The sequence below is a fragment of the Antennarius striatus genome, chromosome 5, assembly GCF_040054535.1.
Source record: "Antennarius striatus isolate MH-2024 chromosome 5, ASM4005453v1, whole genome shotgun sequence".
Classification (NCBI taxonomy): Eukaryota; Metazoa; Chordata; class Actinopteri; order Lophiiformes; family Antennariidae; genus Antennarius; species Antennarius striatus.
In genome coordinates, this window is record NC_090780.1 from 14379851 (window position 1) to 14401392 (window position 21542).

At 39.4% G+C, this 21542-nt stretch overlaps 3 protein-coding genes and 1 non-coding gene across 13 annotated transcripts; 3 read left to right on the forward strand and 1 right to left on the reverse strand.

The window, feature by feature from the left end:
- Positions 1-2511: 2511 nt before the first annotated feature.
- On the reverse strand, positions 2512-9083 carry LOC137595379 (ADP-ribosylation factor 3). Of its 10 annotated transcripts, none has more exons than XR_011035425.1 (8): positions 9020-9083; positions 6963-7215; positions 6762-6872; positions 6542-6666; positions 4085-5321; positions 2965-3090; positions 2727-2806; positions 2512-2645 (listed from the first exon to the last, which is right to left on the reverse strand). XR_011035425.1 is itself a non-coding variant. In XM_068315445.1 (7 exons), exons 2-5 carry the CDS (start codon positions 7108-7110, stop codon positions 5160-5162), a joined length of 546 nt encoding a protein of 181 aa, XP_068171546.1. In that variant the 5' UTR covers positions 7111-7215; positions 9020-9083; the 3' UTR covers positions 2512-2666; positions 2965-3005; positions 5152-5159. The 10 variants fall into 10 exon arrangements, 2 of the variants coding, with proteins under 2 accessions (XP_068171546.1, XP_068171545.1); XR_011035424.1 differs by having other exon boundaries at positions 2727-2834; XR_011035426.1 differs by lacking the exon at positions 2727-2806 and having other exon boundaries at positions 2512-2666.
- Positions 9084-13864: 4781 nt separating this feature from the next.
- trnaq-cug (transfer RNA glutamine (anticodon CUG)) lies at positions 13865-13936 on the forward strand. Its single transcript has one exon. It is a non-coding gene; the product is annotated as a tRNA-Gln (tRNA).
- A 313-nt stretch (positions 13937-14249) lies between these two features.
- fkbp11 (FKBP prolyl isomerase 11) lies at positions 14250-18100 on the forward strand. Its single transcript, XM_068315443.1, has 6 exons — positions 14250-14640; positions 14739-14801; positions 16699-16786; positions 16870-16903; positions 17070-17140; positions 17850-18100. The coding sequence occupies exons 1-6, from the start codon at positions 14515-14517 to the stop codon at positions 18056-18058; spliced, it is 591 nt and encodes a 196-aa protein (XP_068171544.1). The 5' UTR covers positions 14250-14514; the 3' UTR covers positions 18059-18100.
- Positions 18101-19682: 1582 nt separating this feature from the next.
- Positions 19683-21461, forward strand: LOC137595263 (small ribosomal subunit protein eS26). Its single transcript, XM_068315234.1, has 4 exons — positions 19683-19748; positions 20739-20916; positions 21026-21156; positions 21369-21461. The coding sequence occupies exons 1-4, from the start codon at positions 19746-19748 to the stop codon at positions 21402-21404; spliced, it is 348 nt and encodes a 115-aa protein (XP_068171335.1). The 5' UTR covers positions 19683-19745; the 3' UTR covers positions 21405-21461.
- Positions 21462-21542: the final 81 nt, after the last annotated feature.

The window sequence follows — 21542 nt, forward strand, 5'->3', positions numbered from 1 at the left end:
GGCTCTACCTGCACCTCCAGTCCTTCTGTGTGTCACACATAAATACATTCATTTATGGAAAACTGTTGTTTCTCTACATGCACAGGTTAATTATATAGAATTACACATCACTTACACATCACACACCGGAAAAATGTGACCGGAAAGAGTCATTTTCTTCTTTTCCAGTCAGTCACTTGACATGCAATAGGAAAGAAAACGAGCGGTTAATATTTCACCTCTATCAGGAAGTGATCCTTAAAAGTATTTCTTTGCTTTTTGTCTTGTCAGTAAACAATCTGTGAGGCATACAGAAGACACTCAAGGAAACGCAAAAATATTTTAACGTCACAGTTGTAACAGAAGAACAGCACCAGATTCTTGTCTTCACTTTTATTTCCCATAAAACAATAGTACAGGACACACACACACACACACACACACACATGCACGCACGCACGCACACACACACACATACTATGTAACAGGATATGGAAGAACATGAAGGCCCCTCAGATCCTCTGGAGCTACCAGTCATCAGGAAACAAACACTGATCAATCAATATATTGAAACGTCCAACAGGTACATTCATTAAACACAATACAATCTTCTGCTTGGAAACCGTGTGAACCGACATTCATGTGGATGTGTCTTCATTAGAATGATTTTGTTCATTAGTGTATCCATCCATCCATCCATTCATCCATCCAATGATAATGCTCCAGGCTATTAATTATCAAATGTAATTGATGCCTTGTGACAACGCTAACTTTGTAAGAGGTAAACTATTGTCAAATATAAATGTCACCTTGCTGACATTTAACATCAACTATCATTATCACATTTCAGAACTAAGTATTATTTAGTATAATTGTTACCCTAAAGACAACAAACGCTAATGGCAAAGAACAAAATTAGGGAGGGAGCTGCATTTAAATTTCAAGTGTTTACTTGATAAAAAAGGTCACCACCTTCAATGTAAAAAATCTGTCTTCAACAAGTGGTTATTTTAGTGATGTTTTCTTTTGTTTCCATGAAGATCATGATCTACACATTCATACCTTTTACCAGTACTGTAGTTTTTAAGTCTCAGCAACAGAACTGGTGTTGGATAAAGGGAGCTTGTAGATCAATCATTAGATCGTACTGAGTGTGTATTAGTTCATGTGAACATTATAATTAAGAAAAACAGAATGTCACAGGGCCTCTAGCAGTTAATTAGTCCACACAACCCTCACCATCAATTCATTTTAGGATTTTAAGAGACTGTTTCTGTTCAGCAGTCCCCTAGTATGTTTACATGTTGGTTTGCATGATTATCTCCACTCCAGGTCCCATGAAGTACAGATGAATGGGCCTGTTTCACGAAGGCAGAGTTAACCTGCCCTGAGGTAAACCAGTGGTTCTGGGTTGCTTTACCCTGAACTTGGAAAAACCAGGGTTTCGGTTTCACAAACGGGTTTCAGGGTTAGTTTTTCTAACCCAGAGTAAGTTGACCCGCAGTTTAACAGACACAACTTGAAAAAAAGCCATCATCAATGGAGCCCCTAGTCGCTGATTCACCATGACTACGGACGAGATGCGCTCCGCAGCGTGTATAGTACAGTAAATATTAAGTGGACGTCTGACTATTCAATTGTTTTATCGCCAACATAATGGTCGTTTCACGCACATAAATGCGCTCTCATCTACTGTATATCAGGTTCTGTTCAATTAGGAAATATATTTAAACATTTTATTGTTGTGTAAATAAAACAGTAAATGGACATATTCACATTACAAAACCAGTTGATAAGGATATTCACACCATTGCGTACACCTATATTATCTAAGAACTGAAATCAAGAGCTGACATGTAGCTCGTTTGATACAGTCATAGCCAAAACTGCTTTAGTTCTTACATCAGTGGCTGTGGCATTGTACTGCTTATAACCACTTTGAGGTATTCCAAGTTTTATTTTATGTCTGTTTTAGTCAAATGATACACACAGGAGTTAATAATCAATTAAAAACAAAAATAAATTAACAAGAAATAGAGGAAAACATAGGTGGTCTAATATTTTATGTTACTGATTGTTCTCTTCCCATTGGTTCACATTCTGGTGGAATACAGAGTGTGACATTTATCCTCTCTGAAGTATTAACAAATTCTCATCCTTTTTTAACAGATCATGAATGGGCTGTAGCAGAAGGGTCCCAACTGCACAGATTATCACAGTGAAATAGACACTCAGTGACCACCAGCGGTTCATTCTGTGGAATGCATATGCAACTATGTTTTAATGTCCTACTCATGTATTCCCATCAATCTGCTGAAGAAGTTTACAGTACAGAAAGTACAGTACAGAAAATAGAAATGGTTTACTAGGACCTCCAGATTAGGAGGACAGATCTGGACATAGAAATACTGGAGCACAAGTTAGAGGTGGGTGATGGTCACAGGTGAATCATGATAACTATTAGAATGTTAAGTATTGTAACGATACAAAAATTACTTTGTATTTTTCAGAAATAAATATGCCCACAGGAAATGTGTATTATATGTTTTTATTGCCCGCTGTGATGGTGGTGATGGTGACTCTGAAATGATTCTGGCAGATGGTGTCTGTCACTGCTCTGCCGTCCTGGATAGCAGGAATCATCCTGAGGTGTCCCAGGCTCTCTCCTGTAATGTATACTGGATTCACTAGAGTGGATTGCACAATGAAGACAAGCAAATTATTGTGCAAATCTTTAGGTTACTGACCACAATACAGTCTGCTGCTCGGGTAAGACCATATATCCAAGAGCTCCGCATCAGAAATGTAGTTTGCAGCATCACATGATCTGGACAGATGTTTATCTATAATGCAGTCTTGAACATGTTGAAACAATGTTCAGTCTACAAGTACCTTGAAGTTAATAATCCAATTTTGAGGTTGGAGCACAATGTCATTAAGACAATATCATTTGCCATTCATTTATCAGATTTCTACATTATTCACCTGCAATCCTGCGGAACTCCTCCCGATTCTGTCGGGTTTATCTTCGGGGAAATAGAAAAATTGGGGTAAAAGTTTCAAGGTTGATTTTCATTCTTCAAAGAGACGACTGCCCTCTTCTGGAGGAACCTGGTCACAGCAAGACCTTCGATTTCAGTCAGTCATCACTTGTCAATTTTTTAATATGAAGAAATATGAAGTTCACCAGCAGCACCCACTGACAGCTGATAAGGCAGGTCATACAGAAAATGAGTTTATTTGTAATACAGCAAGATTTTGTTAGTTGTCTTAAATCACACAGATGTCTCCTTGCACTGAGCATTGAAACATCACATCTTCACCTTTTTTTTAAAATCTATTTGTGTAACCATAACGGTACAGAATGAATCCTCCAAAGTATTTTAATTTTGCACAGATTATCATTTTTTCACAGACACAGTCTACATCAAAGTTCTTTACACCCCAAAGAAAACCAAAGAAATCTACCAACTAATATGAATCAAGTATACTGGCAAAACAAAAAGGACAAAAGCTTTGCCTAATCATCCTGAACCGTGGTGCAAAAGCTGCCTCTTGAGGGCATTGAGTCATAAATCTGTAAATAATTTTTAGAGATAAATATTTGTGAAACAAAACAAGCTGAGGAGAAAGAAGATGTTACGAAATATAAGGCCACAAAACCCAAATGATCAAATTAAAACATGCTGTACAGTCTGAATATGAACGATGCACTATTGACTCGGTGGAGTAGATTACAGTTTACTGTACTGTCATTTGTGTATGAGTAGTATTACCCATTTATGGCACAAAGAAATTATTTCATTGACAGACGTCTGTGGATTCTGCTGGTATCAGCGGTGTTGCAGTATTTTATCTGGTATTCACAAAAATTAATTTTGCTGTTTACCAGATTTTCTTTCATGTAATTATGCCAACACTTCACTGATTATGCATGATTAAAAAATATTATGCATGGCAAATAAATATCATTACAGCCATAGATTCATCAACAATATTCACATTCAGTAGCACAAACTTATCAGCAACAAAACTGTCCCCTAGTATGCAATCTGAGACAAGAACACACAACGCGAGAGCAACCTGATGCAATTTGAGCACTCACACATGAAGGCAGAGAAGCAGCAGCTGTGCAGGTCATGTGTTTCCACATAGGTTAACCTGTATACCGATATACTCGTCAAAAGACCATCGAGCTGATTCCATGCAGAAACTGGTGGTTTGATTAGTTTTGCATCCTACTGTAAACAACAGAACACAAAAAGGGTAGATAGAGAAAAACAACATCAACATCCATGCATCTGCATGGATGGAAAAGTATGCAACAATTTCAGCAAGGTCTATCAGCGTGCATGCAGTTCAGGCAGTCAAGGACGTGTTGGGCATTTCAAAACATTTAAAAAGAGCAGCCTCGACGCTTCAGGTTACCATACAGGGAATAGAAACATGGCACAGATATCAAGATTTCCAAAATGAGGCAGTAAGAGGACAAGATAAAAGAAAACTTGACTCCTTTTTGTCTTCATAGTTGTTCATGACTGAAAATCACTAAGCTGCTTGCACAAACACATACAGTACATGTGCACACTCGCACACTCGTTATCTGAGTATCAAAATGCCTCAGCATTGCTCCCAAATTAAAAAAGTGAGAACAAACCATTCAAGTGAATTATTAACCTTGTGATTGTTCTCAAATATGGTTCTGTCATCCCTGCAGGAAAGAAAAAAAGAAAAACGAAACAGGAAGCATAACTAACACAGAAGATTTCTTTGCATGGATGACTGACATGCCTCAACAAAGAGTCAAATTTGGCTCATTGTTGATTCGCTTGTGTCCCACATGACTTTGTACAGCACCTTGAGACAAACATACAGCACACTGCACCTAAGGACAAGAGGTGGACACAGATAAGTCTGTTGTGACAGTTTATAGATTATGTGCATTTGTGTGTGTGTGTGTGTGTGTGTGTGTGTGTGTGTGTGTGTGTGTGTGTGTTTGTGTTTGTGTGTGTGTGTGTGTGCGTGCGCACGTGTAAGAGAGAGACAAAAACTGAAGAAATGTAAACACCTAGGTTTTTGTCAGCCAATCAAAACCCTGCTTCTAACTTGCATACACATATTCAAAAGCAAATAAAAATTTTATTGTGTGTGGCAGCCGTCTGATTTCTCCACCTGTCTTCTTATTTCTTGTTCTTGAGTTGATTGGCCAGCCAATCAAGACCCTCATAGAGGCCATCGCCGCTGGTGGCGCAGGTGGCCTGGATGTACCAGTTGCGGTGACGCAGGGAATGTAAGCCCAGCTTGTCTGTGATCTCAGCAGCATTCATGGCGTTCGGTAAGTCCTGACAAATAAAGACAAGAAAGGGTCAACAAAATATTAGCGGTACAGATGAAAACAGAAAAGCTAATATCTTTCATATATAACAGTGAAGTAAACTTCAACATCTTTTTGTTTAGACCAAATAAGCAGTTTGAGTTTTACTGACCAACACCTTTCACAAATTTCCCCACTGTGGGACAATAAAGGATTATTATTATTATGAACACTTTATTTTCAAAATAATCAGCAGATTAATCAATAATGATCAAAACAACTGCAGTATTATTTATTTGATTTATTAAAAGGACAGTTTTAGATTTGAGAATGTTATAATAATATTATAATAATGTTGTTATTATTATTGTTTCTATTATTTACCTACAGTTTATAAAATTGATAGAAATATGTAGGGCCTGCAGGACATAGCTGAACATAAGAGACTGGAAACAGATTGAAACCGAGTGCCTGGTGTTGTTCCAAAAAAAAAACTATTTTTAAAAAAAAATTGGAAATCTCATTAATCAACATCTTCCTTTTATTAAATGTTTAATATCTAAAAAGGTTATGCAGAGTGTGCAAGACAAACTGTTTCTTGGCAGGGTGTAATAAAGTCTTTATGCTGACCTAAGCTTCAGCCCTCAACTTCTTGTTTAAGGGACTCTAATTCATCCCCAGTGAAAAATGGCTCAGGTAATAATTAATTATTAGAAGGGTTGTAAGTCAAGTTTAAATTCTACATTGTGGCTCTATTTTGAAATTTTATTTGACATGATAAATGTCAGCATTTAAGTCTTACGTTATCTTTTAAACTAAAGAATAAGAACTGTAATATAAATCATTTGATTGACAGGATTTTCATAGCCTATTTGCATATTGTTCAACTATTCTTCTATAAACAGTAAATATATTTAGTCTGTCAAAATTAATAACGTGTCACCCTGACTTTTGTCTTTCTCCTTTTCATGTTTTTCTCCTTTTTTTCTGTTATATCTTTTCCTAACCATGAATACAGAGGGATGATCATTGTTTTTGTCAGAACAATTCTAATGTCGACGAGCGAGGCTTTCTTCAATGTCTCATGTGTCTTTTTATAAATAAAAACAAACTTACATTAAGAAAAGTCAAATCCCTATAGGGATGGGTTTATGTGGCCTGATCCTCCACTGAGTCTCTGTTGTGTTGTTTCTATGTGATCTCTACACAGTCTGTGTGCTTATATGCAAAGCATTAGTAGATTCTTGCCTGTTTATTGGCAAACACAAGGAGTACTGCATCTCTCAGTTCATCCTCAGCCAGCATCCTCATCAGCTCCTCTCGTGCTTCGTTCACACGCTCTCTGTCATTGCTGTCCACCACAAAGATTAGACCTAAAACAATGAGAGGAACAAACAACTAGCATTAGCTCTATGAACAAAAGAATAGGGTGCGTTCCCATTAGACCCATCGGACTATCTTTGCTCACCTTGTGTGTTTTGAAAGTAGTGTCTCCAGAGTGGGCGGATCTTGTCCTGTCCGCCCACGTCCCACACAGTGAAGCTAATGTTCTTGTACTCCACTGTCTCCACGTTAAACCCTGAAAGTGTCATCGGGATAAACAGTATGTAAGTCAAAGATAGATGACATGGAATTATTTTACTTCCTGTTCCTTTGAATCAACACATACCAATGGTCGGGATTGTGGTGACTATTTCTCCCAGTTTGAGCTTGTAGAGGATTGTTGTTTTTCCAGCAGCATCAAGCCCAACCATTAAGATCCTCATCTCCTTCTTCCCTATAAGGCTCTTCAGCAAATTACCAAAAATATTCCCCATGATTCAGATGAAGTCGTTAAACTTCAGAGTGTGGCAACAATCCTGTTTTTAGAAGCCTTTCTGCAAAGTTTTACTTGTCCAGCAGGGATAGATAATGAAAGAGAGCTGAAAAGACAGAACAAATAACATTTGCGCATGCATTGATATATGAGGTAGATCACTGAATTTTTAAAAAAATGTTTGAATTTGGTATGTTGAAATAACAAGATAATTAATGACATACATCCAGTAAGGCATTTGGTAAATTTAATCTTCTGCTTTTAATTATGTCATCATGTTGCCAGAAAATCAAGGCAGTGCATGTCAGTGCCATGACTTCAGGCTGAAACGCAATCTGTTCAGAGCCATCTTGCTTTTTTTCCCCTTCAATGTTAGTTTGCAAAAATGGCAAGCCCTCAGAACACACGCAAATTGTCCTACATTACATACTGTACCTGGCCTGCCTTTGTCACTATCAGATGGAACTGATCACACAGACAGATGGAAAACACGGGAAGAGGAGCGCCTCACTCGTATCTCAGACTAGCAGTATTGAATACATACATATTTATACTAAATGTTCTAAGAACCAAAGACAGCTGCAGATATATCTGTCAATAAATGAGTAAAATACATTTACATTACCCAAAATACTTTTTTAAAGTGATGATGCACACGTAAGAAAATATCTTGGGTAAAACAACCACTTTGTGGCTTTCTGGGCATTCCAGTGCACCTTACTATCCTTATGATTGGTTCGGATATCCTTGTAATTTACCTATATTTATTTATCTATTTAGTTTTTTCGATTAAAGTGATTGAAAAAAGGTTTAAGCCCACTCAAAGGCCAGGATAACATCTTTGAATATCATGTGATAAACCAAAAATGCCCACAGCACAAGCTCATGTGTTGCGGGTTCCTGTAAATCACAAGCGCTTTTGGACCCTTTTGGGGGCCTGATGCCCATCCGAAACTGACATTAGCACCCACCCACACTCTAACTCACACTCCACTCACATGTCGAGTGTGATGAAATGATGAAATGGTGAAATGAGTAATGCACCCGCACAAACATCTGTCTGCCAAAGGGTCTGACCGTAAACCGACCATGTTCCAAACGCGTATCTGGACATTGTGCGGTGGGCTATGCGCCATGTCACACACCATACAGACTAATTATCAAGTCTTATTTGTTGCCTTTCAATGTGAAGAGGGTACAAAGCAGTTGAATTTAGATTTTACACATATTGTCAGCTGACCGTGCTGAATTAATCATTCTACATTCCCAGTGTGGGGGGGGGGGGTCATAACATTCACACTGACAAGATAAGACACCCAGAAATGGAGTCGTCTTTAGCTGTGAAGCTCTGTCCATGGTGCTGAAGACGACCACACGCTGTCACTGTCCCATCCTCCGGAGGTTTCTTCACACGTCTGGGAAACAACTCCTACAGCTGTGCTTTAGTGAAGTGATAAACCAGCCTAATAATGTTAACTCAGGTCCGGCTGACTCAGATTACGTTAGCCGGGGATGCTAACGTCGGTGACTTAACGATACAGCTCTTCTGTCGTTAATCCAGCTCTTCCGTCGTTAATCCAGCTCATCTCTCCACTCTGGATCTATATTAAAGATTCATTTCAACTCATGTTACAAAACTCCAGCATTCACGCCAAACCTGATAGAAACTCTTTCAGCAGTGATTTAGCGTTCAGTCGCTGAAGCGTTGAGACCCAGCGGTAGCTAGCGGATGTGCCTTTGCGATCCACCCTACTCATTCATCCTCTCATCACCTCAGCGGGCATCCGAACGAAACCAAGCCGCCGCTTCCACCGGACAACGACCGCAGGGCAGACACGAACACTCCGTTAAGCCACCGACTCGTGTAAACCACCAGTAATTATCAGGTGGATTACCGCGGCCCCACTTACCTCCACTGACCGGTCCTCTACTAAACGCCTCACCGTATTTTCCGGAGAAAAACGCAGCAATAAAGGAAATCTCGCGAGAACTGCGGGGCGAGTTCGAGCAGACGAGAAGCACAGACGTCTCAGCCCGTTAGTGTAGGAGCTCAACAGTAGAAGTGGGTCGGCTGACCCCCTAAATCATCATAGAATAACTGTGCTGTTGTCAACATAGGAAACAGGAATAGCTCTGAATTATTATTATTATTATTATTATTATTATTATTATTATTATTATTATTATTATTATTATTATTATTATTATTATTATTATTATTATTATTATTATTATTATCATTATCATTATCATTATCATTATTATTATTATTATTATTATTATTATTATTATCATCATTATTATTTCTGCACCACAAAATTTTTGTTTTTTTTAATAAGGTGGCAATAGCTCAGTGCACTAGGCCGTGGGCTGGGGACCGGAGGTCTGGCTGGTTCAAGGCTCATGTGGACTGAAGAGTTCAGAGTGTGAATTGGTAGTGAGAGGTGCCAAGTTCACCTTCTGATCACTACCGAGGTGCCCTTGAACAAGTTACCATCCCATTACAAGCAGCCCGCCGCTCTACCTCTCATTATATACTGTATATACACTATTTATATTTATGTATAGCAGAAACCTGTGGAAATTCCACGATAAAACAATAATATCAGACTTTGTTTTCTTTTTGTTTTTCGCAGTCACAAGAAAACAAACCGCTGTATCCGACAAAGCCGTAACGTCTCGGTGTGTGTGGGAGGATGAATGCAAAGACGAAAGCCGCTTCCGAGTTACGGTCCAGCCATCTGGGTGGATGCTGGCTTCGTGAGATCGGTCCTGGTGAATAAAGCATCGGGGTTCCCACCACGACAATGTGAGGTCCATCACAATCAAAGAATATAAACGCTATGTTTGACAAAGCCAAAATGGCTTTGTGAGTGAGAGACATGGACAAATATGAAGACCGGAGCTAACTCGGCTAGTGGTCCGAACTTCTGGGTAGACGCCGGCAAAAACGTTTGTTTTCTTGTGTACAGTGTGTTTGCATTATATGTCAATGGACATTAAACAGAAAATACAGAAAACAGAATATTTTTTGGGGTGACAGCTGTTTATTTAATTCCACAATGCTCTCAGGAGCTCTTGTTCACGTGATTGCTTCTGGAAGAAGTGCAGTGATAGGTTGGGCGCTTGATTGACAGGTAGTGGGTGGAGTTGAAATCATGACAGCGTGAAGTTTTCAAGTGAGCTTATTCAAATATATAGGTGGGAAGATGCATGCTTACAGGCCCCTTGTGTGTGTGTGTGTGTGTGTGTGTGTGTGTGTGTGTGTGTGTGTGTGTGTGTGTGTGTGTGTGTGTGTGTGTGTGTGTGTGTGTGTGTGTGTGTGTGTGTGTGTGTGTGTGTGTGTGTGTGCTGTACATATGCAAACGTATGTTTATGAAACAAAAAAGCCAAACCAAAAAACACGTGGGAGAAAACCTCCTTGTAAATATAAAAATAACAAATGCTAAATAAAGTAATTCATTCCTCATTTTAACATTCTATTTATATTTGAAGACTTTCAGATTATCCTGGTAGACCTTTTCATTGTGGGCATATCATACAGAAAATATTGCAAATTCTTTTTATTGAATTATCAACATTTAAAGAAAAATGAGTATACTGCTGTAAAAAGAAAAATAAGAACAACAACTAATCAATTAGAAGTGCAAGCATATCAACAACAGACAGCTGGTGTGGCACTGCTCCACCTTTTCTCCCCTCGGAGGACAGCCAGGACGGTCATGCATCATGTATTCTTTATTTGATGGCTTTTTTCTACTGTTCTTCATGGTCCTTATCAAGGGGAATCCAGGACCGGACATAAGTCCACCAAGGATCACAACTTTTGCCTGGTTCACTGACATCTCATGACCCCATCAGCAACTTTTCTGTCCAACAGTGTCTGTGACAGCGATCACAAGTCATACTGAGACTGAGAGGGAAATAAAAGTAAGTCATATGTCAATTTTCTATTGAGAACAACTTCTCTGATTAAATAATGTGTCATAATAAATCAAATATAATGTATTGCTATAGGGTAAACTGGTTGACAGTCCAGTAGTAATGAATATTTACTTATAAGCTTTGATAAGACAAATTTATTTGGAATACATTATATTTAAATTTTCAAGGATTACATGATTGCATTTTGATGTCATAGTTAAAATATAGCAATTTTACAAGAATAAAATGTTTTCTAAATGAATATGCAAAAATCTGTTGTTTTGTATTATTGGTTTGAAGGACGCTGCATTTTTTACTAGTATCTGTTGTTTCAGAAGTGATCTGATTCAAAATCTTATCCATTATCTGTACATTATTGTTTCTGGGATCCAAGAATGCTCCTGATGAGTAACTGAAGAATGCTCTTACTGAGAAAATGTTTCTGCTCTATTTTATATGTTATCAACATTATAGCTCTCCAACATCACTAACCCTACTAAGCTACAAAGAGTATGAGACATTGGGTCAACCATCATTAGAAGAATGAGATTCAATAGTAAACCATACAATCTTCTTCTTCTTTTCCTTTCGGCTTTTCCTTTCAGGGGTCGCCACAGTGAATCAATTGCCTCCATCTAACCCTGTCCTTTGCATCCTCTTCTCTCACACCAACTACCTTCATGTCACATGTCTTAATGTTTACATCCATAAACCTCCTCTTTGGTCTTCCTCTACACCTCCTGCCTGGCAGTTCAAAACTCAGCATCCTTCTACCAATAGATTCACCATCTCTCCTCTGGACATGTCCAAATCATCTCAGTCTGGCCTTTCTGACTTCATCTCCAAAACCTCTAACAAGTGCTGTCCTTCTGATGTACTCATTCCTGATCCTATCCTTCCTGGTCACTCCCAGAGAGAACCTCAGGATCTTCATCTCTGCTACCTCCAGCTCTGTCTCCTGTCTTTTCCTCAGTGACACTGTCTCTAGACCAAACAACATCGCTGGTCTCACCACAGTTTTGTACACATTTCCTTTCATTTTAGCTGAAACTCTTCTATCACATATCACACCTGACACTTTCCTCCACCCATTCCATCCTGCCTGTACACGCTTTTTCACCTCTTTTCCACACTCTCCATTGCTCTGGACTGCTGACCCTAAGTACTTAAAATCCTCCACCTTCTTGATCTCTTCTCCCTGTAACCTCACTCTTCCACTTGGGTCCCTCTCATTTGCACACATGTATTCTGTCTTACTGCGGCTAACCTTCATTCCTCTCCTTTCCAGGACAAACCTCTACCTCTCTAGCTTCTCATCCACCTGTTCCCTGCTCTCACTGCAGATCACAATGTCATCTGCAAACATCATAGTCCATGGAGATTCCTGTCTAACCTTGTCTGTCAGCCTGTCCATCACCATAGCGAACAAGAAGGGGCTCAGAGCTGATCCCTGATGCAGTCCCACCTCCACCTTGAACTCTTCTGTCACACCTACAGCACACCTCACCACTGTCTTACAGTCCTCATACATGTCCTGCACTGCTCTAACATACTTCTCTGCCGCACCAGACTTCCTCATACAATACCACAGTTCCTCTCTGGGCACCCTGTCATAAGCTTTCTCCAGATCTATAAAAACACAATGCTGCTCTGTCTGGCCTTCTCTGTACTTCTTTATCAACATCCTCAAAGCAAATACTGCATCTGTAGTACTCTTTTTTGGCATGAAACCATACTGCTGCTCACAAATGCTCACTTCTGCCCTTAGTCTAGCTTCCACTACTCTTTCCCATAACTTCATTGTATGGCTCATCAGCTTTATTCCTCTGTAATTGCCACAACTCTGCACATCTCCCTTGTTCTTAAAAATGCGCACCAGCACACTTCTCCTCCATTCCTCACGCATCTTCTCGATATCTAAGATCCTGTTGAACAACCCAGTCAGAAACTCTACTGCCACCTCTCCTAGACACTTCCAAACCTCTACAGGTATATCATCAGGACCGACGGCTTTTCCCCTCTTCATCCTCTTCATTGCCCTCCTCACTTCATCCTGACCAATCTTTGCTACATCCTGGTCGACAACAGTCACCTCTTCTGGTCTTTGTTCTCTCTAATTTTCCATGTTCATCAACTCTTCAAAGTACTCTTTCCATCTTCCCATCACACTACTGGCACCTGTCAATAGACTTCCATCCCTATCCTTAATCACCCTAACTTGCTGCACATCCTTTCCATCTCTGTCTCTGTCTTGGCAACCTGTATAGATCAGTCTGCGGTAGAGAAGATGTCTTGAAGACAGATTGCCCAGCCATCGGTGGATCAATTCCCGCTCCTGCCAGGACATCTCCAGAGTGTCAGCTGACAGTGGGAGGCGTCAGCTTGCCTCCCAGCCACTGCCGAGGCGCTCTTGAGCAAGGTGCCATTCCTCCTACAAGTTGCTCAACTCCGAAAGTCGCTGCCCGTCACTCTGCCTCTCCATATACACTTTGATGTTGTGTACTAACTGCATGGTTACAGGCCCCCTTGTGTGCTGTGGTTGTTTCAGGGGCCTGCACACACTGACTGTAAAAAACGGACACACCTGAGTGATAAGGTAATTTCCCCCTGGGGATAAATAAAGTATAAGTTCTTTCTTAAATTATAAAAGACACCGTCTGTTAAAAATTTTGATCTCTTTTTAACTATATTTATTTTATCTTATTTTATTTTAGCAGCAGTAAAAGTAACTTTTTGTGTTAGATTTGGGAAACTTTGATAGCCTTGTAGTACACTGGCGTTGCGCCTGGAGTGTCCCCCTCCTCTCGCCGATAAATACCCTTTTTAACAGTGGTTCCATGGTGTAATGGTTAGCACTCTGGACTCTGAATCCAGCGATCCGAGTTCAAATCTCGGTGGAACCTGGTTATTCCAAATCCTAATTACTTTTAAATTACCCAGTTACGGATAAATCACGTAATCAACCCCTGTGACTCACAAAAGCGGAAGGAGCAATAAGATGAATGAATGAATGAATGTTTAATACCTATTTAACGTGCTTTCCCTTGATTATAGTTATCAGCTGATCAATAGTGTATTTTGACAATGAATATCACATAGAACGAGCGTCTTTCCACCCTGCTGTATATAGTATAGTATTCCCGCTGTCAGTGCGGTGAGCAGGACTCCTCCGTTGTTTATCAGTGCAGAGGCTGTGCGGTAGCGCCCCCTAGTGACGTCAGGGAGCGCCGCTTCCGCTTGTTGGCCGTGTCATCATGGTGGGATGCTGGCGGAATGTTTGAGGCGTGCTCTTCTGGGGGACCCAGGTGCTGGAACAACGTTCACGGCCTAGTTCTTATCTCCACAGCACTAGAACACATCAGCATTTCTACGCGCTGAGCCATTTTGGTCCCTGTGGTCGATCAGCGGACTGTGAGCTCAGCTCTCTCTCCTCGCTGCAAAGAAGAAGAAGTAGAAGAAGAAGCTTCACGGAAGTTATAGGATGGCCGCTGTTTTCCAGGGATTCACGATGAAATACGTCGGTTTTCTGGTCCTGCTCGCAGCTTTCACGTGTGAACTCTCCCGTGGAGAAGAAAATGCGGTAGACGAGCTGCAGGTGGAGACCCTGGTGAGTGATCCACGGCCTTACCGCAGTAATTACCGCACATCTAACGCAATAAATAAATGAATGCAACCATGTTGACGTTGAACTCCTCTGACCCAAAGGTGAAACCCGAAACTTGCTCCGCAGTTTCCTCAATGGGAGACACGCTGCGGATTCACTACACGGTAAGACAGAGGAACACAATCTCACCCGGCGTGAATCAGTCCTGTGCATTCGTTTTAAAATAGTTGGAATGAGCAGCAGCAGCTCGGCTGCTGACGGGTCGGTCGTGTCTATGTGGCACCTCTGCGTGAGCCCCACGCACGGAGCCCCGCGCTGACAGCGAGCAGGAATTAAAAACACTGGATAAGATTTTTTTTTCTTTTTCTTGAAGTCTATCGGGTTGATTTTAGCCCATGTGTTAAGATGGATTTTGCTTTCAGCGTGGAGAGATGTTTCAACACGTCAGCAGTAACAGCTCTGGAACAGATCATCCAGTCTCCACTGGGTCCCTGGTTTTCAGGACTCACATTTTCGCGTCAAGAAAATTTCCAACATCTACTGTAGATCCTTCATAGACTTTTCCACCACTTTTCCAACCTACAAAAAGGTTTTGCAGAAAAATATCACATTTAGAAAGTCGCCCAAAAGAAAACATACAGTACCTTCAAATTAAAAGCCAACAGTCCCCTTGAATTCATTGAAATTTTATCCAAAATAAGAGCCCTGGAGCCATAATTTATAGGGCAGACTACCTCCTATGAAAACATTCGCTAGTCTGATTTATGTGTATCTAACCAACTAGCTCAGAAATAAATAATAGTCACCATTAAAAAAAATCATCATCCAAGAAAATGTGAGGGGAAATTTAAATGAATAAATATGAGATCCTGGCTCCACCCCATCATCTGCTGCTAACTCAGAGTGGATTGGTTCTGTTCTGTTCTCCTACCAAGATTCATGGAAATACAGTATACCAATAGATTTTTTCCCAGTCCTGCTGAAAATCCAATCCAGGTGAAAACAGAACTAAAAGATTAGCAAAGCTATCATAATGATAATGAAAATGTATTATTAACTATAAAGCTACATTTAAATTCTAATACAAGCACTTAGTAATATTTACACTGATGCTTCAAATCCCAGCCTGGGGTTGTTTGTGAGGGTTTCTTTGGTGTTTCAGCTTCCTCTCACAGTCCAGAATTATTCAGTATAAGTCAACTGGTGACTGAATTATCCATAGGTGTGAATATGAGTGGGATGACCTCCCAACGCATATAGGTTGCAGCAATGTCATCTGGGATAGGCAACAGCCCTGGTTATAAAAAATGGATGGCTAGAAATATTTTAGCACTTCATTCCTGACTGAATTCCAAATATGACTGTGTTGTCAATAAAAATTGGTTCCTAGATTTATTATTATTTACTCCAGTCCAGAGTTATAGGAAATTCGTATTTGGTGTATCACTTTTCTCCAGTTCAAAAATCCATCACTTATACACACATCTATAATTTTATACAATATAATCTATGTAATTTCACCTACGTGTTATTATGACTGTCAAGACAGGTTAATGTAATGTCATCATTGTATTGTTGTCTCACAGCTGAGCAACTGACTTTGCAAAAAATAGCTAAAATAAGCTGACAATTTTGGAAATATGATTATGCTAGATTTTTGTCAAGGAGGAATTACTTAATCTTTTCCACTGCCTTATTTGTCTAAAACATGATAACTGCAAAAAACAGTCATAGCAGTCATATGCTAATCAATCTGTGAAGTGTTAGCTGTGCTAAATAGCTGCAGATGTCAGCTGTATATTGCCAGGTATCTCTTGACAAGGAAGGAAATGTTCACAAATTGAAATTGTAATTACAGTTTGTCAATAAGAAAGTATCTTGTACATTCAAGGCTGTAAAAATACCTTAAAACCACAAAACAAAAGAAATCGAACCCACCTCTATAAGCTGGAGGCTAAGTGTGCAAAAAACTCCAATACAAACAATTTCAAATTAACCTGCGGAATTTCTCTAAGAGTCCTTCATTATGTCATGGATTTCATTTTATGCTCGACTGTCCAGGGTAAACTAATGGACGGAAAGGTGATCGACTCATCGCTATCCATGGACCCTCTTCTTGTCGAGCTGGGGAAGAGGACAGTCATTGCGGGTAAATTAACTGTGAATCATTTAAGAGATACGTGTTTGTGTGCATCAACTTAGCTGATATTTTTTATGTGATTTTCTTATCAGGTCTTGAACAAAGCCTGGTTGGCCTATGTGAAGGGTAAGTGAAAAGTAAAGTCCATGAGAACTATGCCTCAACATAGATTTGTCATTGAGGAGCTGAATAAGGCCATATTTTTTTTTACGTTTGTAAAAGAAATACACTGTTAAAACTTTTTAATTAAATCTGAAAAATCCTGAGTTGTTTTTCTTCTCCTCTCCTTCAGGCAAAAAATCAAAGCCACTATTCCATCTCACCTTGCATATGGAAAAAAAGGTTACCCTCCTACAATTCCAGGTATTAAACTAATATCTGTGTAGTTTCACAGCACTGACTATACTGTAGAACGAGCGTAATCACACTGAGCACCTGTTGAACTATAATGTGTGTCATTCTGTTTTCTTCTTGTTAGTCAATCAAAAATCCGTTATTCGTTAATATGTCTCTAATTTTTTTATTACTTTATCACACTCATCCAGTTGAGTCTTGCTGAAGATGAAACTCTTCAAGAACTGGTCCCAAATAAAACAAAATATGAAATGATTTCCTAAAACAGTGCTACTTTTTACTTTCAGTGAATGCATCTTAAATAGAGTAAATATCATACTTATTGAGGCTTAATTTGTGAATTAATACACACCACTGAGTATAATATCAGGAGGGGCGATGTGGGATGATTCAACGTAAACTACTGTGTTTATTGCCGATGCTTTTCAGTATGATGGATCATGTTTTTCAGTACAAAGGTGTGATTCATTCATTTGTTTTAAATTTGCATATTTAATTTACTGGTTTCACTTTTGGTTTTGGATTGCTTTTACTTAATCTATGTACATCAAGCAAATTAAGAGTGTCAGCAGCTCCTCTGGTGTATGTTTGTGACTGTTATGCAATCTTATTTTTCATGTGCTCATGTGTTTACCCAAGCACAACACATAGATATGTGAAAAACAAAGATTAGCGCCTGCTGTCGCAAAATACTAAACATGAACTCAATCTGCTGTAGGTGACGCTGCCCTCGAGTTTGAGGTGGAGGTTGTTTCTCTGGTGCAGCAGACCCCGTGGCAGAAAATGGTCAACGACGTGTTTCCCCTTGTGTGTCTGGCTCTCGTGCCCACTCTCCTCGGCTTAGTAGGGCTTTATCTCTACAAGAAGTCTAATGCTGAGAAGCCCAGCAAAAAGAAGGCAAAGGACAAGAAGAACAAGAAGAAATGAGAACAAAATAGAAGAACTATTTAAATAAAATTTTTATTCTAATTTTTGCTCATTGTATTTTTTTAATAAGTAGTACTGAATGTTTAATAATGCCTGAAATGTATGCTGTTGTAAGACCACAGCAGCGATTCATTAAAAAAAGGTTAAGAGTTGGTGTTTGTGCTACAGTCCGTCCATCCATCCATCTGTAGTCTGTAGTCTACTGCTGCTTGTCCGCCTTCCAGGTCATGGATCTGCTGGAGCCTGTCCCAGACACTATGGGCGGAGGACACCCCGGATGAGATGCCAGCTCATCATGGGGCCACACAAAAAACAAAAACACTTGCTCCGACTCACACCTAGGGGACTATTTTAACCAATTCACCTAAACTGCATGTTTTTGGTGGTGAGAGGAACCTGCAGAACCTGGAGAGAACATATGAACTCTGCACTCAAAGAGATCAAACCCAGAACCTTCTTGCTGTAAGGCAACAGTGCTACCCACTGTGCCACCATTTAATAATTTACATATCGAAGGCGCTTGTCAAACAGGGAACAGAGATTTAGTGAATTCCTTTTTTGGATGACCAGCAGTACACTGACAACCTGCCTAAATAAAGAAGCTGTAATATTTTAGAACATTACACCTGCATATTGGCACCAACTACATCTTGTCCTCTTGCTATATGTTCCTTTTGAGATCTACATTGTCACTTAATCTTTTGTGGTTTTGCTAAAATTCCATTAAACTAGACATCCTTCGGTGCTTAAGTTTGACCTTCCACTGGAATCGACAGTTCAGCTCTTGGATGACGTAACCAATAAACATGAAATAGTACATAGACGTGCTAAAACAGTGCTGCTGACCTGCTAGTGTTTGGAACTACAGTAAGCCATTGTATTTATTGTTCCAGAGATATAAAATGCTAAATGTATTTAGAGGTTTATATCATTTTATTATGTCATCCAATGAACAGCTAATTAAATACATCGCTTATTTTTGAAGACATTCCATTGAATTCTTCCAGAAGATTGATGATTCCCAAAACATATGTATTGAAATCTGAATCAATGAGTTAGGCTAGCCATCGTAGTAAAGAGTGATTCTTGTGTCTAAATGGAAAAGTGATTCTTGTGTGGAATTATTTTATGAACGGTGAAGATGTGTTTGTTTACAATTTAAGCTCATCCTAAATTACTGCAGAGTTGAATTACCAAATATCAAATATTTGCAGAACTGCACTGTATCGTTGAAAAAAACATTTTCATAATTGAAAATGGTTTACAACTCCAGTCCAAGAGTGAAAATCGAAAAATGTGTCATTTTTCCATTACGATTGAACATGTGGACAACTTTTTCCTTTCCTTACTAGTTTTTATATTTCAATGAAATATTATCAGTTTTGCTGTTCTGCTGTTTTTCTTATGCGGATAGTTTGAGCAATTACGACCTCTGCTCATTCTAGTGACGCTTCTTAGAACCTTGAGGACCTTAATATCTCTCCGCAAAAATAAAAATGTTATCACGAATTTTTTTGTATTTAATTTTTTCTTATCTTGAAATAGAATGGATGATTTGGGAGATAAAGTAAATAAAACAACATATTTAAAATATTTTTTGTCATACAACAATTTGGAGGGCGGAACGGATAGCGTTATTTGTCACGTTACAACCTCTTCCGGTCCTCTTTCCAGCTTCCCTTGCATCATGGTGAGTGTGCTTCGATGGCGGCCTTACGGCAAAAACAGAATAATTACATTTTTCGCAAAAAAATAAAAATTGGTTGTCCATCCTCTGGTACCTTAACCACTAAATCAATCCACAGTGAGATAATCTATCGGTAGATATCTATCATTATTTTTAAAAATCAGTCTGGGCCCAATGCTAGCTCTTAGCCGGCTAACAGTTGTGTGCATGTGTTTAGCTGACGATGATAATGCTATTGCTAATGTGCGGAGAAACACCGACCTAGATTTGATTTAATACTTGGTAATAGCTGCATTTTCAATGCCGAAAGAAGGATATGTAAGTTAAATACATTAGAGTAGGTAGTCAGGTAATGGAGCAGCTCATTCTAGACGCGGCGGACGCGCTCCTGAATTTGATCATTCGCTTTGAAAGACGCACTTATAGATGAAAGGCAATTTTTTAAAACTGTTAATAATGTGACTTCTTGTACGAATGAAACTTATTGATTGCCAATTGACATCCTTAAATTGGTGAATATTGCTTCTGTAATTAAATGCATTCAGTTGGCGGTGTGTGCAAGTAAGGAATTCCAGAATCAATGACTAAGATTCTAGTGCTGATAAATTTTTGTCCGTGTGTAATATAAAGCTAAGGCAAGTACAGTTTAGTAATTTATTCACTAGTCCGTTTTAGATTCTGTAAATCTGCCATAGGTGGATGTAAATGATAAATACTGGGGTTGACAGTAAATTATTAATTGGTCAAAATTACAACTGTTTGATGAATTATGAATTATAAACTAATTACAGCGCAAAGGGACTCAGTGTTATGAAATTTTAAAGTGAAAGCGACACACACATCAGGGTTTAAATGGCTGTAATTGAATTTTTCACATTTTTCCAATGATGAAAGGCCTTTATTGGTAGTGTAGAATTTTTGACAAGTGCTGATGTGATTGTCTTACAGTGACAATTGATTAGTAATCATTGGATTTTTTAAATGTTTGAATAGACTAAGAAAAGGAGGAATAACGGTCGCGCCAAGAAGGGTCGTGGGCATGTGCAGCCCATCCGCTGCACCAACTGTGCCCGTTGTGTCCCCAAGGACAAGGCAATCAAGAAGTTTGTCATCAGGAACATAGTGGAGGCGGCAGCAGTTAGAGACATTTCAGAGGCCAGTGTCTTTGACTGTAAGTGAAATTATTTATTCCTTTTCATTCATGCACCACAAGAGGATCTTCTGTATTTTATCCATGCAGCTCATCTTCATTGCTTTTCTGTGCTAATTTATTGCTGCAGCGTATGTTCTGCCCAAGCTGTATGTGAAGCTGCACTACTGTGTCAGCTGTGCCATCCACAGTAAAGTGGTGAGGAACCGCTCCTGCGAGGCCAGGAAAGACCGCACCCCACCACCCAGATTCAGGCCTGCAGTAAGTCGTTATTACACCACTGCACTGGTAGAACTGTTAAGTGTGAGTCTTGTGTGTCAAAGTTTAATAGTGGGAATGTCAGCCTTAAACTTCACCATTTTAAACTTCTATACCTTTAGGACCTGATTACAAGGCAGTTTTTTTGTCTGTGACCAATGACAATGTGCTTAAACAAAGTTAAAATCACATGTTTTTTTGTTTTTTTTTGACAGGCCGGTGCACCAAGAGCTCCTCCAAAGTCGATGTAAAGCAGAAATTGAAGATGCTGTACACCTGAAGAATAAAGTCAAGAGTCTTTACAAAAACTTGATTGTGTTGTTTATTTACCTGTAACACTGTATGTCTGTTTTAATGAGGACTGTCATCAAGTACTGTATTGAGACCTG